The sequence below is a fragment of the Mchenga conophoros genome, linkage group LG23 (genome assembly GCF_057382185.1).
Source record: "Mchenga conophoros isolate Kocher_MC1m ecotype Shallow Benthic linkage group LG23, M_conophoros_male_GT1.1, whole genome shotgun sequence".
Lineage (NCBI taxonomy): Eukaryota > Metazoa > Chordata > Actinopteri > Cichliformes > Cichlidae > Mchenga > Mchenga conophoros.
In genome coordinates, this window is record NC_140547.1 from 52,843,997 (window position 1) to 52,861,962 (window position 17,966).

At 46.6% G+C, this 17,966-nt stretch overlaps 1 protein-coding gene across 1 annotated transcript; it reads left to right on the top strand.

Annotated features, from left to right (window-relative positions):
* Positions 1-4,228: 4,228 nt before the first annotated feature.
* LOC146548354 (ubiquitin-protein ligase E3A-like) lies at positions 4,229-16,515 on the top strand. Its single transcript, XM_085263812.1, has 11 exons — positions 4,229-4,518; positions 5,122-5,166; positions 5,880-6,184; positions 6,264-7,513; positions 7,664-7,808; positions 8,542-8,747; positions 8,909-9,073; positions 10,038-10,193; positions 10,275-10,348; positions 12,774-12,917; positions 13,497-16,515. Exons 1-11 carry the CDS (start codon positions 4,442-4,444, stop codon positions 13,615-13,617), a joined length of 2,688 nt encoding a protein of 895 aa, XP_085119938.1. The 5' UTR covers positions 4,229-4,441; the 3' UTR covers positions 13,618-16,515.
* Positions 16,516-17,966: the final 1,451 nt, after the last annotated feature.

Here is a 17,966-nt window from a genome sequence, read left to right on the forward strand (position 1 = left end):
GTAAGGTGGTGGCAGGGGAGGATGTAGGTAGGGAGCATCAGATGGTAGTCTGTAGGATGGCTTTGGACATCAAGAAGAGTAATCAAGTGAAGGCAGAGCCAAGGATTAAATGATGGGAGCTGAAGAAGGAGGAACGTCGCACAGAGTTCAAGAGGGAGTTGAGATGCTAGGGAAGAGTTACCAGCTGGGAAACTACAGCTGAATTAGTGAGGAACCTGTCAGGAAGGTGTTTGGTGTATCCTCTGGACTAAGGAAAGAGGACAAGGACACTTGTTGGTGAAATGACAGCGTAAAGGAAAGTATTTAAAGGAAGAGGTTGAAACAGTCAAGGAGAGATGGGAGTACAAAGACTGGCAAAAAGGAAAATGCTTCACTGAGGAGGGAGACTCAATTAGTTAGCTCCAGATGTCACATCAAATACATCAGAACTGCATGACTATAAACAGATCTATAGACTAATGTACACTTATACTTGTCATCTGTGTGAGCTAGCTGAAGCAGTTTATGTAAGCCATCTTTTATATGCTATGCCTTGTCCTTAACACTTATATATTCTTTATATATGCTAAGATCTTTCAACTTAAACTCCTTGATCCATGTACTTAAGCAATAAGATAAAATGATATAATCTATATTTATAATATAATATATCTTTTTTCCAAATTGTTTGACACAAGCAATAACAAAATGGGTTATCCATCCATTAATCCATTTTGTCCGCTCATCCAGGGCCGAGTTGCAGGAGCAACAGCCTAAGCCCAGACTTCCCTCTCCATAGGCATCACGTCTAGCTTGTTCCCAGGCCAGCCGAGAGATATAATCTCTCCAGTGTGTCGCAGGTCTCCCCCAGCGCCTCGTCCCAGTGGGACATGCCCTTAGAGATAGGATGAGGGGCTCAGAGTAGAGCAGCTACTCCACCACATTGAAAGGAGCCAGCTGGGGTGGTTTGGGTATCTGACAAGGATGCCTCTCCCAGGAAATGCCCAGGAGGGCTTCCTGAAAGAGGCCAGCCACCCTTCCAAGAGAGCTTCTGTCCACTGCTATGATGTCATTCTTTTGGACACCTTGAGCTTGTAAACATAAGTGAGGGCGGGGATGTCCTGACCAGTAAATGGAGAGCTTTGCTTTTAGACTGGTACAGCATCCTCATCACTGCAGCCACAGTACCATCTGTCAATCTTCTGCTCGCCTCTCCCATCACTCATGAAAAAGACCCTGACATACTTAAACCCAGAGTGGGCACTCCACCCCTTTTCCAGCTGAGGACCATGGCCTCAGACTTGGAGGTGCTGACTGTCATTCCCACCACTTCACACTCGGCTGCAAACCACTCCAGTATGAGCTGGAGTCCACCATAGGATGAAGCCAACAAATCCACATCATCTTATCTGACTTGCTGAAGCCACATGTTCCTCCTCGCTCGCTCCGTTCAGCTGAGCAGCTGCTGCTGTCGGTCCCTAAGTCGCGGCTGAAATGCAGAGGAGACCGTGCCTTTTCAATTGCGGCTCCGATGCTCTGGAATAACCTTCCCCTCCAAATTAGACAAGCGTCATCAGTGCAGGTCTTTAAGTCCAGATTGAAAACTTATTTTTATTCCCTGGCTTTTAACTCTGTAGGAAACTGACACCTTCTTATTTATTTTATTGTGTGTAATGATTTTATGGTATTTTTAATTTGGTTGTTGTTTTGATCTGTGTTGTTCAGCACTTTGGTCTGCCTGGTGTGTTCTTAAAGTGCTATACAAATAAACGATGATGATGATGATCTGTGAAAAGCAAAGATGAGATTCTGGACCACCCAAGTAGAAGCCCTCGTGCATACAAATTATGAACACAATCGGTGATAAAGGGCAGCCCTGATGGAGTCCAACACCTACCAGGAACGAGGGTTAGGGTTATGTTCAATAAAGCCAAATAAATGCATTGTTCTATAAATAAGAAAGGAAAGGAGGACCATTAAACAGAAAAAACATACAATAATAAAATAAAAGCTCAATCTAAATCAAATACAATAAAAGGTAAAAATTGCAATCACAATAACTAAATACAGAAAGAATCTAGACAATATACCAAGTGGCTGACGTTCAGTTAATAAACACTAAACAGACTCCAAATTTTGAATGACCAGAGCATCAAGACTCTTGTGAAACCTTTATGTGACTGTATGTGCACGACTATATTTTGAATGTTTGTGTTTTTGGTCAAGATTTAGAAAATGACCAGTGATCGTATCCAGAACTGTTAGAAGCGTAAATTTCCACTGCAGCTGACGCTCTTTATTATCCAACCCAGATGAAACAGTGATGGTTTGGTGTGGTATATGGGGAACAACGATAGTGGGTCCATTCTTCATCAATGGAAACCTCAAGGCCTCTGGATATTTGAAATGGCTACATGATGATGTGTTTCCTCTTTATGCACTGAAGCTGGCACGTTCCCTGAGTGTTTCCTGCAAGATGGTGCACCACCACATTATGGGTGCAGGTCCAAGCATTCCTAGATGAACAGTTTCCTGGAAAGTAGATTGGTCGTCGTGGGCCAGTTGAATGGCCCCCCAAGGTCTCCCGATCTGACCCCCTTAGACTTTTATCTTTGGGGTCATCTGAAAGCAATTGTCTCTGGTGTGAAGATACGAGATGTGCAGCACCTGAAACTACGGATACTGGATGCCTGTGCTGGCATTTCTCCTGCGGTGTTGCTATCAGTGTGTGAAGAGTGGGAGAAGAGGGTTGCACTGACAATCCAACACAATGGCAGCACATTGAACACATTTTATAAGTGGTCAGAAACTTGTAAATAACTCATGAAAGAATAAAGTTACGTTGAAACCAAGCACACCATTGTTTTTCTTGTGACATTACCAATAAGTTTGATGTGTCACATGACCCTCTTCCTGTTGGAAAAACAAAAGCGGTATCCAAGATGGCCGACTCCTAAATGGGCACCATGGTCACCACCCATCTTGAGGAGTTTGCCCCCTCACATATACTAATGTGCCACAAACAGGACTTTAATATCACCAACCATCCCATGTTGTTACGGTGTATCCATAGAAATGGCCCACCCTGTACTTTGAAGTCAGGTTGACCTGAAAATCCTTGTCTTTGTTACTTCCAGCACATCCATCCATCCATCCATCCATCCATCTTCATCCGCTTTGTCCGGGGCCGGGTCGCGGGGGCAGCAGCCTAAGCAAAGAGGCCCAGACCTCCCTCTCCCCAGCCACCTCCTCCAGCTTATCCGGGGGAACACCAAGGCGTTCCCAGGCCAGCCGAGAGATATAATCTCTCCAGCGTGTCCTGGGTCTGCCCCGGGGCCTCCTCCCGGTGGGACATGCCTGGAACACCTCACCCAGGAGGCGCCCAGGGGGCATCCTTGTCAGATGCCCGAACCACCTCAGCTGGCTCCTTTCGATGTGGAGCAGCAGCTGCTCTACTCTGAGCCCCTCCCGGATGGCCGAACTTCTCACCCTATCTCTAAGGGAGAGGCCAGCCACCCTTCGGAGGAAGCTCATTTCTGCCGCTTGTATCCGCGATCTCGTTCTTTCGGTCACTACCCACAGCTCGTGGCCATAGGTGGCCTCACTTCCAGCACAGACAACTGTAATTACTTATTAGAATGTCCCCATAGGTGTCTGAAAAGCCTCCAGCTGATTCAAAATACTGCAGAGAGTACACTGATGGGGACTGGGAAGAGTCATGTTTCTCTTATTAGCATTTCTTCTCTGGTTTCTTGTTAAAGCCAAACCAAGATTTCAAAAGCTTTGCCTTACATGCAGAAACCTCAAAACCAACCTTCATAAATACCTTAATTACAAAATGAATTAAATAGAGGGCTTTGCTGTCAGGCTGCAGGCGGTTTTTCAAAAGTAGAATGGGCGGTAAAGCCTTTAGCTGTCAGAGTGCTCTCCTGGAAAATCAGCTCTCCGGTGGGTTTTGTTTTAGGCGTACTGCCTTGACCTTTTAAAATGAAGCTTCAAACTGTCCATTTTCATGAAAGCTGAAGCTGTAACTGTGGATGGAGGCTGAGAGTTGATGAGGGAACTCCTGTTTTTCCTCTCTGCCCTCCCTTTACCTTTCTACAAGTGCTTCTAGGTGTTTACTCTTTTTACTTATTATTACTTTATAAAAACAACAACACTTGTATATAATATAATAATGATGCAGTCCAGTTCCTTGTGATCCATTCCAGTAGCTCTTGGAGCTAGAACGCAGTGCATTGTGGGACGTAGTATGATGGTGAAGTCAAGATGGCTGCGAAGCTCAGGCAGAGGAGAGAGCCTGTAGTAGGAAGGCCGTGAATGAAGTTTTCTATAGAAAATCCTTCGTCGGTGTCCGATCGGACTTAAAGCAGTGTGCTGTTTACGTTGGAGAGAAGCCGCGCAGGACCTACAACACCCACAAACAGCAACAGGATAACAAACTGCTGGCATAAAGTCTCGTATGAATTCCGACGAGAAGGAGGACTGTGAGTGTGCGCCACCACAGGCCGAGACGAGCTCCGCCGGAGGAGCCGATAGGTGGGGATGCTCAGAGGAAAGGCTCGGGATGCTAGGACGATCAATCAGAGCGGGGGCTAGTTAGCTGTTGTTGGAGGCTGTGTGGACGTCAGTGCTCCTTTGTTTCAGGCAACATATTGGGGCAAAGTTTATAGCAAGCACTGGTTAAATGAAAACGAAAGAAATCTGCCCGCGGGTCACTTTGAAGACATTACTTTTGTATGAGTAACAAAGTAGGCTAACTAGCATTTGCTGTGTTAGCTTGCTAAAGTGAGCGACAGATTGTCCCAGTGGCAACATTTTTGGGCTTTACCAGCCCGTCCAGACTGGACTACAGGGTTTAGGTTAATGCTACATTTTACAAAAGAGATAAAATGAATTATCTACATAGATGATTACATTTGCTGCGACCCCGGTCACTAAGTGGAAGCCAGTGCTTAGCTTTAAAAAGAGCGAATGTGGGTTTGCTGGTTAGACTGTTGTCCTCTTCTACACAGCTCGACCAATTTCCTGAGCAGGACTCTGACTTTGTTACCCCACAGCAGAGCCAGCAGTACTCTGAAATGTCAGTGTAGTCATCATGACCTGTGCCGTGGTTCTTATCCTTGTTTGTTGTTCATTTAGAGAACACGAGGAGCCTGAAATAGAAAACCCAGAAGCAAGCCGAATGTAAGTCAAACTCATTACCTTCCATGTGTGCAGTTCAGGAGCTTGGTGTTAGGGTCTGTCCTCGCTTCTTTCTTTCTTGTCTTCATCTTGTGCCTTGACTAAATGTTGTCAGCTGTATTGTTAGTGTGATACACACCCAGTTCATCTCAGCAGCTGTCACACTGTTTGCTCATGATGTGAACATTTGAAGGACCGTTGGCTTAAATAAAACATAGTTAAAGTACTTCAGGTTAAAGTGCTTTAATTATGCATGGAATTTATGGAGCTTTGAGTTTACATTATCAGTTGTATCTGTACCTGTGAATGAATAATACTGCTGTTCTATTAGTATTGCTTCAGTGTTTACCAATACGACTGCAGCTGGAATGCTGCTGTCTTCTGGACAGTGGTGTAATTAGCAGAATCAGAAGGTTTTTGTCAAGTTTGAATTTATTCTAAACACTGATAATAAATCTGTCGTGACACTTGACCTGAAAGTGGCTGGAAATGCAACACGTCCAAAGCTCCATAAGCCCGGGCTCAGCATCCAGCCTGAGACCAAGCTCAGCTCTTGTGTTGTCTGTTGACAGAAACTCTTAGTGATTCTCAAGTGGGAAAAGCATTGCAGTCAATCTCGCGTCTCCCATTATTTCACATTGCACTCAGTGCTTTATGAGGATCACAGTGGATTCGCGCAGTGCTTTTACCGCCTTGTGTTTTACCTCTGATCACAGGAAGCGAGCAGCTGCCAAGCATCTAATAGAGCGCTATTACCACCAGTTAACGGAGGGCTGTGGGAATGAGTCTTGCTCCAACTCGTGGTGTGCCTCATCAGTTGGCTTCAGCCGCATGGATAACAACGAGGCAGCGGTCAAAGCCCTGGAGCTCTACAAAGTCAATGCCAAGCTATGCGACCCACACCCTTCAAAGAAAGGCACCGCTTCCACCTACCAGGAGAGCAGCGCTCACAGCAACTCTGCGTGCAGCAACAAGAAGATGAACCATAAGGACATCCACTCTGTGCGAGACAATTTTAAAGGTGAGCAGATTGCGCTGTTTCACTCGTGCAGTTTGTGTTTTTGTTTTTCTCTGGTAACAACATTTGTGTCTGTGTGTAGATGTAAATTACCTGACAGAGGAGAAGGTGTATGAGATCCTGGACACCTGTGGTGAAAAGGAGGATTACTCCCCTCTCATCCGAGTGATAGGCCGAGTTTTCTCCAGTGCTGAGGGACTGGTGCAGAGCTTTCGGAGGTCCAAACCGCACACCAAGGAGGAGCTCAAGTCTCTCCAAGGTAAGGACGAGGACAAGGATGAAGATGAAAAGGAGGCAGCTGCGAGTTCAACTACAGCTATGGAGGAGGATTCCCCCACCTCCTCATCATCGAGGCTCGGCGAGTGCTCGTCGGGAGAAAACGACGTCCAAAAGCTGGCTCCCGATGAGGTTTCGGTCGATATCGAAGCTGTGCGAAGGGTCTACGAGCGCCTCCTGTCCAATGATAAAATCGAAGCCGCCTTCTTGAATGCGCTGGTCTACCTCTCGCCTAATGTGGAGTGTGACCTGACGTACCATAACGTGTATTCACGAGACCCAAACTACCTGAACCTTTTTGTAATAGTGATGGAAAACAGCAACCTCCACAGCCCCGAGTACCTTGAGATCGCTCTCCCACAGTTCTGTAAGGCCATGAGCAAACTCCCGCTGGCAGCTCAGGCCAAGCTGGCGCGTTTGTGGTCGCATTACAGCGCTGAGCAGATCCGGCGCATGGTGGAGACCTTCCAGCAGCTCATTACCTACAAGGTGATCAGTAACGAGTTCAACAGCCGCAACCTGGTCAACGACGACGACGCTGTGGTGGCGGCCACTAAGTGCTTGAAGATCGTCTATTATGCAAATGTGCTGGGTGGCGACCTTGACATGGAGCACAACGAGGAAGAAGACGAGGAGCCCATTCCAGAGTCCAGTGACCTCACCCTGCAGGAGCTCCTGGGTGAAGAGCGCAGGAACAAAAAGGGCCCTCGAGTAGACCCGCTGGAGACAGAGTTGGGAATCCGTACAAGCGATTGCCGGCGGCCGCTCATTCCCTTTGAGGAGTTTGTCAACGAGCCTCTGAACGAGGTGTTAGAGATGGACAAGGACTATACTTTCTTTAAAGTTGAAACTGAAAACAAATTCTCCTTCATGACCTGTCCGTTCATCCTGAACGCCGTCACCAAGAACCTGGGTCTGTACTACGACAACCGCATCCGCATGTACAGCGAGCGGCGGATCACGGTGCTCTACAGCTTGGTGCAGGGTCAGCAGCTCAACCCTTACCTGAGGCTCAAAGTGCGCAGAGACCACATCATTGACGATGCTCTGGTCAGGGTATGTGCATTCAAACCGACTTCAGTGTCCCTTTGATTAGTTGGGTTTTGGATGGGTTCAATTCAATTTTATTTATATAGCACCAAATCACAACTACAGTCGCCTCAAGGCGCTAATGTTTGTGAACGTTTCTTCTGTGTGCGTCTGCAGCTGGAAATGATAGCAATGGAAAATCCTGCAGACTTGAAGAAGCAGCTGTACGTGGAGTTTGAAGGAGAGCAAGGTGTCGATGAAGGAGGTGTTTCCAAAGAATTCTTTCAGCTGGTGGTGGAGGAGATCTTCAACCCAGATATTGGTAAGAAAGCATCGCGAGCAGTTTAGTTTCAGATGGCTTTAAACAAGCGTCGCACATACACGTTGAACTGCTGATGCTGGCTTAATAATTCACCTTGAACTTGGACCTGAGTGTGAAGCTGCGGCAGTACGTGTCTGCTGTTTGGACTTTACCACAGTTCAGTCCAGCTGCTGTCACGGTCCAGCTCTGTGGGCGATACACAGCAGCGTGGCACTAACACAGCATGCAGGGCTGGATTTGAGAGCGTTCACTGTCGGCCCGTCAGAATCCATTCAGATCCTTGGTCGGAGTGATCTGGTCTTTCTTAGAATTGTTTCCGGTCAGCCCCCCTTTCAGGATTTCATAGATATCGCTGCTGCACTGCTAACTGAATCCGGATCTCTGACTGGCTTTTCAAAGCCTAGTTTTAGGAAACTGGAAAGTAAAGTTTGTGGGGGTTTTGCGTCCTGCTTTCTTCCACCTAAAGTGTGTCAGCTGTCATGTTATCGAACTGTCTCTGGTCAAAGTTGTCTGAAAGACGTCCTTCCAGACCTGAGAGGGTTCTCATGTTCCCAGTGAGGTCTAATGGAAACGAGCTGAGTAGTTTTTAGCTAACTTGACAACAGACAAACACAGTGATAGAGAGCAGGGAAAACCGATGTGTTGCTTTTTCCGTGTGCACATGGAGCGTCTCTCGCGTGGCTGCTTCGTATCCCAGGATTCACGGGCGTGTGCTCTGTTTTTCTTGCTGCAGGCATGTTCACGTATGATGAGCACACCAAACTGTTCTGGTTCAACCCGTCGTCGTTTGAAAATGAGGGCCAGTACACACTGATTGGCATCGTTCTCGGTTTGGCCATCTATAACAACTGTATCCTGGATGTCCACTTTCCCATGGTGGTCTACAGGAAGTTAATGGGCAAGAAAGGAACTTTCAGGGACTTGGCTGATGCCAACCCGGTAAGCATCACCTAAGCAGCTGTTTGTGCTGTGTTTTTGTTGTTTTTTCTGTCTAATTGATTTAGTTTGGGAGGAAAAGCAGCCATGTCTGTCATATGATGTATGCTAATGCTGATGTTATGCTAATTATAACGTGTTGATTGTCCTGAACCGCTGGACAGGTTTTATACCAGAGTCTGAAGGAGCTCCTGGAGTATGAGGGCAGCGTGGAGGAGGACATGATGATCACGTTCCAGATTTCTCATACGGACCTGTTTGGGAATGCACTTATGTACGATTTAAGGGAAAATGGGGACAAGATTCCCGTCACCAATGAAAACAGAAAGGTGAGCTGAAGAGAACCGTGGAGCCGTTTGTCCTCCTACGATACACACAGGCAAAGTGTGCTTTTCCACTTCATTCAGCTTATCTGACCCAAACCTTTCTGCTGATTGTGATTTATTAAGAGGGCGGAGCTTTAGGGTTGCATGATCCTGTGGTAGCACCTGGGCAGGTCATTGTGTGCAGGTCCTGAAACTGTTACCATGGGAAGGTATTGAGCTGGTTAGTGCACAGTCCCAGTTAGGAGCAGTCTCCCAGACATGGCTGCACCATGTTTACGTCTGGACTCCTCCTGGGATCAATGAAGCTTCTGTCTATGTCAGCCTGTAAAAAGATGGCAGTGACATTTTTTCAGCCTTCTAAACCTGAAGTTTGGCCACATTTTCAATATTAGAAGAGAACCTGAGGAAAGCTGCTTCGCTGCCACCACTCGAAGGTAAGCTGACTTTCAGCTCACTGTCACAAACCGTCATAGCTTCTCAAAATCTGATTGGAAGAGATTTGATGGCACTGATGCTGTTTAATGTTTACTATTTACAGCTGTCATCGGTGCTTTCTGGTAAAGCTTGATGCCTCTTTTCACTGGTTCCCACTCAGCTAGACTCCATCTGGATGTCTTCCATTCAAATTGAGTAGCTCCTCAGCGTGCATGGGCTAGTTACAGCAACACGGCTAAAAGTCCCATTGTATGCGGCACAAACGCAACACAACAATGGAGGTTGCCGAGGCGATGGGGACTCGGGGTGCACGGTGTTGCCATGTCCTTATAAAATATTGACTGTGCACTATCCAGCTCTCATTGATTACAACACTGTACTTCTTGTTGTTTCCAGCTGCTGGTGGTTTGTTATTGATAAAAATGGAAATGTTAAAAGTAACACAAATATAAGGGATGACATGGTGTTCAAGGCCGGCCGCCCCTCAGGGCTCGCGCTTGTTAAATGTTCTCATTGATGTGTGTTCATATAGGAGTTTGTTGCACAGTATTCAGAGTACATTCTGAACAAAAGCGTGGAGAAGCAGTTCAAGGCGTTCAGGAGAGGCTTCCACATGGTCACCAACGAGTCTCCGCTCAAGTACCTGTTCAGACCAGAGGAGATCGAGCTCCTGATTTGTGGAAGCAGGGTGAGAGTTTTTTTTAATGGATGTTTGTATATGCTAGTGATGTCATTCAGTCATTCATTCATGTTTTGTCTCCCACTGTAGAACCTGGACTTCCTAGCACTTGAAGAAACAACAGAATACGACGGAGGTTATAACAGAGATTCTCGGATAATCAAGTAAGAATCTGACCTGAAAACCAAGCTCAGCGCGCTGTGTCTAATTTTTATAACCCAGCTCAAAGTCCACACTAATCAAAGGCATTTTTATATCATCATAACGTCACGGCCCACAATCAAAAGCAGTGGAGACCAGTTCTCACCATGTGGCCCCCCAGCAGACGGTTACTCAGTGCTTCACAGTAGGGCTGGGTATCCTCACTGATTCCATTTGAATCGGGGAACTTTTGCCGCAGTCAGAAATATTATAATTCTTATCATTTATCAGTATGTATCCATATTTTTATATCTATAAAAAGAAAACTGACACTTGTGAGACTTTATCAAAGGTGTGAGCATCACAGCAGAGGCCTTTGTGTCAAAGTAGCTGAAGATAAAACAGAAAAACATGAAGGTGATTTTCCTGGTCTGGATTTTATACAAATATTCTGCAGTACATCAAAAACGAAAGAAAACCATTAATCAACATATGAACATGACCTGATGCTGCTGAAGCGAAGCAGAGCAAAGTCGCAGAGGTTTGATTAGAAACACGGCTGAGAGTTTTTCAATTTTGCATAATTTTAAAAAGTTTTAATTTGTTCAGTATTGAACAGCAGAAATGAGGCTTTCTTTTCAGAAGTAAAAGGAAAAACAGCGTCCGACAGGCTGCAAACAACGGTAGACTGGTGCGTAACAGCGCTTTGTGTTTACGTCTCCGTGCAGAGTCCGTGTTCCTGCTCTCATTCACTGTTTCAGCTGTTTGGTGGTTGTAGAAATTTTGTGAGGTTTAACCTGAGATTCTGGCGTTTCAGCCAAAATAAATTTATATTTAAATATCGATTCAGGATTTTGATGAATCGATATCACGTTATCCAAGCCAGAATCTATTTTCATCGATAATCAAAACCCAGCCCCACTTCACAGGACTGCAGTGTGGGGAAAAGCTCCCCACACTGCGTGTGTGGATTTAAACCTTCAAAACCAGCTCTGCTTGGAATGGTTCTTCCAGTAGTGACGTGTGAGGCCGCTTGTTTCCTCGCCGATCCGATAAATGGGATTGTGTAGTTTTAAGGCTGCTGTGAATTCCTCTCAAACATCAACACAAACAGCTGAGCCTAAATGTAAGTCACTGTCCTAAATTCAGCAGCAGTGCTGCAGGTTGCCACCAGCGCCACACCTGCAGCACCGAAGGACGCCAGGGGCAGCGTTTGTCTCGCCCTAGCAACACCCGTCCCGCTGCTCCTTCAGTTCGCCTCATCATAAACTCATCATCTTATTCTGTGTTATAATTGACTTTTGTGTTTGACAAGGTTTGTGGCCTCGCCACACATGACTCTGCTTACGAACATCCACTGAGCGAGCGAGCACACGTGAGGCGTGATGCATTTTTACAGCCATAATTTGCATGTCACTGTGACAGGCGGAAGAAGAAGTAGTTCCTACCAGTCATTTATATGATCCTAACGATAAAGTCCACTGTGTTCCTGTTAATGATGGACTACAGATGTCGATACTTTAATCTGAGAACCAATTGTAGAACATAAGAATCAATATTTCAGTAACACGTTAGCTTCAGTAAAGTGTTAGCTGGGTTCACTGAGGCTGTGTATCTGTGGCTGACTGTGGAGGCGCTCCCAGGAGAGCCCCAACAAACACCTGGAGCAGGTGAGACGGCAGAAGCGTGAGCTGATGTGATCACAACATGTTTCCTGCTTTGCTCAAAGTTCGTCTCCATCACGCTGCTCGTCTCTGTTCCTGCACAGAGTGCAGCTACACAGCCTCTCAGCTTTTAACAGACCATAACTAGCAATTCCCAGCATGCAACTGGGCAAGTGGGAACGTGTTAATTGACAGTTATTATTGTGAAGTTGATGAAGGAGGAGGAAACAGTATGCCATGTTGGCCCATTATCAGCTCCAGTCAGTGCTACACAGCTCGGCCCAGTCTGCAGGTGCATTTCCTCTGCATGCACTCCTGCACCCGAGACTGCGAACAGACCAGAATAGGCCTTTATTGTCACTGTACATGTGCAACGATGATGTGAGTGCTCCACACCAACTGTGCAGTTATAAAAAGTATGAATAGTAGATGCAGGAAGAAATGACAAACATGAGAAATATATCCAAACGAGGAGGAGTGCAGCGGGCGCGGTGCGAGCGCGGTCCGTGTGTGACGTTCCTGACACTCACTGGGCCTCAGCGCCTGACATCAGCACTGCCTCCTCCTCACTGTGCAGCTGCAGCCTCGTCACCAGGCACAGACTCCACCTGAGAAACCATGAGAGTTTACTTTGGAAGACCAAAAATATGCAAAGACTGAAACCTCGCTCACCGTTAACTTGTATGTTTAAACGGAGCACATACGTCTGTGCATCCACTGGCTATGTTTTGAAACTGAATTCATATATATTTGATGAAGGCGTTTCCTCGTGTTTGTGTCGTAGGGAGTTTTGGGAGACGTTGCACTCATTTGGCGAGGAGCAGAAATGCCTCTTCCTACAGTTCACCACCGGCACCGACAGAGCGCCTGTGGGTGGGCTGGGCAAGCTGAAGATGATTATCGCCAAGAACGGCCCCGACACAGACAGGTGAGCCACAGCCGTTCCGTTTCCTGTCCCTCTTCTGTTGTGGTGCACGGGCTGCGTGCGCTCTGCTTCCTGCTAGTGACTGAAGCTCGAAAGTCTTTATGCACAGCTGACTGTGTCCTTGTTTCAGCAGCACGCTCTTAGCAAACATTAAGGAGTCCAGTACACAGTGTTTAAAATGTACGTGCTTATCAGTAAGTAGACATGAGAGAACGTGGCTTATTACGAGTGGTAGCGTTGTCTTTAAATTCAGCTTATTTATCCAACAATATCCTTTTTCTTCATCACATGTTGTAAAAACGATGAGGAAACTGATCAGTCATCACACCAGTGCAGGTATCTCGAGAAACTGGCATGACTGTTATGAAGTGTGAACACTGGAAGGATGAACCAGTTAAAGCCAGTCTGTTTTTGTTGGACATAAAGGAGACAGATTGTGACAGCAGCAGGCATCACAGCCCTTTGTGGAGCTGTCGGCCTGTATACTTCATGTATTTTGTCTCTGCATACACTCGGTGTTGCTGTGTGACGATTTGCTTTGTTCCTGACGTGTTGTCTGTGTGATGTGTGGTTTCTCGACAGGTTACCGACTTCTCACACTTGCTTTAACGTGCTGCTGCTGCCCGAGTACAACAGCAAGGAGAAGCTGAGGGAGAGACTGCTGAAAGCCATCACCTATGCCAAAGGGTTTGGCATGCTCTGAACCCCTGCTCCCAACAGACTCCTTCTCAGAAAGCCCATAAACCCTGCCCTGCCCTTCCTGTATCAGACACAATCTCAAAGGTGACCAGACAGGCCAGAGTATGTTCGAGGAAAAGCAAGTGAATAATGAAAGTGGATACGTGGTTCTAATAAATCTCTCTAATAGATCCGCTGCTGTGCCTGCATCATCACACATCAGTCAGTGTAAACGTAGAGACCTCCTCGAGTACCCGCTCCCACATCCACACATGTGAATGTGCTTTCTGTGTACAGAAAGGATCATTTTCCTCGTTATTTATTTGAAGGTTCACGTTTTTCATGCCTGCCTGTTGTGATAAATGTAAAAGAAATAATGCAAATACAGGACGATGCGTTTCCAACTCGATAAACTCGGCGACAAAGTACCCCTGAACTCTTGCCCACAGCTCCCACAGAGATTTAGTTTAGTGTTCGCTACTGCATCGTATTCCCCACTGACCATTCCACTCTAGCGTAGTCATTGCTTGTTGTTTCCACCCAGTCTGTTTTGAGGTGAGCGCGTGGAAAGAGATTGGGTCCAGGACGGCACATCACATAGCTTGTTCTCCTTCTCAGTTTCGGGCCTTCTTCCTTTGGGGGACATGCAGAGATGTGTAAGTGCACTTAGACATTTTCAGAATGTTTGTTCTTTGGTCACAGGTTGCCATTATTGTTCGTTTTATTTCCTTGTCTGCCTGTGTTGAGGATTCTAAATAAAATCAGTGTTTATATATCAGTGCATACCGTACCCACGCTGTGGAGGATGTACACATGTAGACTGAGTCTCAGATGCTCTCCTTGTGCCAACCTGTACAGCGGACAGGTAGAAGCCCAGCACGTACTCTGTGTCGTCTGCTTTGGGTTCAGTCTCGTAGAAACCGCTCACGCTGCATAGCCCCCCCCCCCGTCTGCAGACCTGATAAAGCTTTGTCTGTTGCTGTGGTTACACCTGGAACCTAACGAGACCATCCTAGTTCATGGTGACGTGAGTAGTTTCCTTTGCCGTTGGAGTGTAAAGCTGGACTTTGATCTGGTCATCTCCCGCTGATGAAACATCTCCCTAATATGTCTTCTCGTTTGCATCCAGGAGCCGTGAGGCGAGCTCTCCTCAGTTTGTGTCTCTGAGGGTGAAAGAGGCCGTGCTCGCCGTGCGCCTGCTGCCGCTTTGTTTTGTAAGCTTGGCCTGACTTGCTGTGGACCTTCATACCTCTCTGTTTACAGCACAGATAACACAGGTGTGTCTGCTGTGACTGTGTGGACACGTCGCTGTGACCTGATCAGTGAAACAGGTGTAACCACTGTTGAAAAAGTGCTTTGTCTCTAATAAGGACTGTGAAATCATTTCCCCTCACAACAGGCAACGCGTCCTGTTTTGAATGCTTTTCCTCCTCATCGGTCAATAGGCTGCGTAATGTTCTCGGACACAGAATCGTCTCGCTGCTTCAAAGTTCGGTTGTCTTTTTAAACATCCCGCTGCTGTTGTGTAGTCTGCAATATCCATCCTCTGACACAGTCGGCAGACGTCCTCGGGTCAGGCAGCACGGCCGTCACACAGAGGCAGGCTTACAGCAACGCTTTGCCCAAATCGCTGACATCACTCACTTGGAAGTGAAAACGCCACTTTGGCAACAGCTCATGTAACCATGGTAATAAGGGTACCATGTAAAATAGCTGCTCCATCAGCAGACAGTTGTTTTAAATGCTTGATGGTCATCGAGTTGCATTTGTAAAATGGAACACGAGCCTGTGGCTGTTGGAAGACACTGAGATACGCTCCCCCGCATCTATATCCATGTCTGTAGGAACATGGAGAGAGGGCGAAGGAGTTGCTAAACCTGCAAACTACCTGGATGTCTTACTTACAAATGAGTGGTTGTGATCCTTTGGACAAACTGGACATAAACATGCACGTGAAGCTTGCTGTCATTGAAAGCTTTCCTTTGTGTGACCTCACAGCTCCTACACGCAGCAGGCTCAGGTGTCCACGTGCGTACTTCCTTATGAGGTACTGGGTGGTATCGTTCTGTGTACAGAGACCGTTTGTGGCGTGTAACGTGACCTCACTCCTCCAGTCGCTGTGGTTAAAGGTCTGAGAACAGATGATGGCATGGAAGAGGTCACGGAACATGGACCCGAGTGTGTGGACTGCATCACGGCTATTGCCAGAAACCATCTTTGAACAGAGAGCTCTTAACGTCATATAACCCTGCCTTGTGTCATGTGACTGTACCTGCAGTCTGGTAAAGCCGTTCAGAGCAAACGTGTACGTTTGTGGCGGTTGGCTGGAGGTGGGGGGTCAGTGGTTTGTCCCTGAGACGCTGAAGTCGTTGCTGCATGGCTGACGTACCTTATAGAGGAGCGCGTGGAGCGCCACGATGCCCACAACATACCACTGAGAGCACAGTGCTCAGCACTGCCATCCACCAACCTGAGCCAGTCTTTATCTCCTCTTCTTTTTCTCCTCACTCATCAGCTACTCCTAACACTAGTTTAGCCTTCGTCTGAGTCACAGTACTAGTAGTGCCTAAAAATGTGGACAGCACTGGACTGTGCTGGGAAGTCACTACAGTGCACAGTGTGCGTGCATTGTTCTACGTACTGCAGTAGTGCTCACTCATGTGGAAGGCTAAGCAGTACAGCCAGGTGTAGTTTCAGCTGTGTAACCTTACCCGTACCTCCATGTTTGAATGCTGAAGATGCTGCTTGCTGCACACGTGAGCCGACTCAAGGTTAAGGGGTGGACCTGTCTGGGAACGGGAGGCAGATTTCCTCAATTGGTTCAATCAACAGTTAAATTCTCCCACATAGAAACAGGTGAAAGGCTCAAAGTATTCATTGTTGTGAAACATGCTAAATAAAGACGACTGCTTTTTTCCAACAAGCCTGATTTGACTCCACAGGTTTCTTGGTGTCCCGATTTCAGAGCAGGCCCAAACATCACGCCACAGATGCAATAAGGCAAAGTGTGTGGGATAAAATCTTTTTTACTTTCGATGAGCAGGACGTGGATCCTGTTAGGTAATGTTTCCTGTGGCACTCGATGCGACATGCCTCGTTCGCCTGCTCACGTGGATCGGAGACTCGGGGTAAGGATCTTGTCCAAGGATATTTGTACCTCCTGAGCTGCTCTCTGGGTGACGTTGAAGGGTGGACATTCTTAAATTTGGGTGGGTCAATGAAATGGTCATTTTGGTTGGTTCTAATGATGGGTTATACACAGAAATGTGCTTGTTGCATTCTTTTGAAAGCTTATTCGCGCTGTGTGCTGGACTGTGTTTGGAAACAAGAAGCAGGCAGACAGCAGTAACATTCTTGTAATTATTACAAATAAATGCCAGCTGTAGTTGTTTGTATAGACTGGCATCGATTTAAAAGACTGCATGTGTAAGTATGACTTTATTCCTCACTCCAAAAAGTTCAGAGAAGAATCAGGATGACATGAAGAGCCAGAAGATGATGACACAGCCAGCAGAAGAACTGTGGCAAGCTCATCATATTCAGTTCCTTTATTATGAGTTAATTTTTTTTATAGTAGGAAAAACAAAAGAATACAATTCTCAAGAGAATGAGGAAATCCATCAGCAGACAGCTAAAGATCTCACATGACTAATGTCCATCCATCCATCTTCTTCTGCTTATCCGGGGCCGGGTCGTGGGGGCAGCAGCCTAAGCAGAGAAGCCCAGGCCTCCCTCTCCACAGCCGCCTCCTCCAGCTTATCCGGGGGAACACCGAGGCGTTCCCAGGCCAGCTGAGATATAATCTCTCCAGCGTGTCCTGGGTCTGCCCCGGGGCCGCCTCCTGCCCCGAACACCTCACCCAGGAGGCATCCATGTCAACTAATGTCAACACTGTTAATCATACATACGACATTAAAAGAAATAATTCTTTGTTTTGCACTTTAATATTTTGGAACAACACAACTTATTTTCTTTGAAATAAAGCGTGCAAACTCTTTTTGCTTACTAAACTAAAATTGCTCATGCTTGCAGTAGATGCTTCCTCAGTGACACCTGCAGAGCTCTGGAATCTAAGCTTTCACTGCCTCGTGCACATTCGTGTTCCTTCGTGCTGACTAAGATCGTTCACAGGAGCCTAACTGATCAAATGTTGAATGTAAAAGCAGAAATGGAAATCATAAACCCTGGACTTCAAACCGAAGCCTGCGTGAAAGTGCCAACAACTGCAGTTCCTGTAGTCATTCCCCACAGACTCAAATTTCAGATGTGAAAATGACTTGTAAAAAACAGTTTTGGTGTCTATTGTTTGTTGTTGAGGCTTAAAGTTAGGGCAGATGTACCAACATCTGCAGTCTGCATGGCCCTACTTCTGCT

Coding starts and splice junctions, on each gene's coding strand:
- LOC146548354 (XM_085263812.1), top strand. CDS start 4,442: ATGAATTCCGACGAGAAGGAGGACTGTGAGTGTGCGCCACCACAGGCC. Junction 5,167..5,879: donor AACCCAGAAGCAAGCCGAAT/GTAAGTCAAACT, acceptor CTCTGATCACAG/GAAGCGAGCAGCTGCCAAGC. Junction 6,185..6,263: donor TGTGCGAGACAATTTTAAAG/GTGAGCAGATTG, acceptor GTCTGTGTGTAG/ATGTAAATTACCTGACAGAG.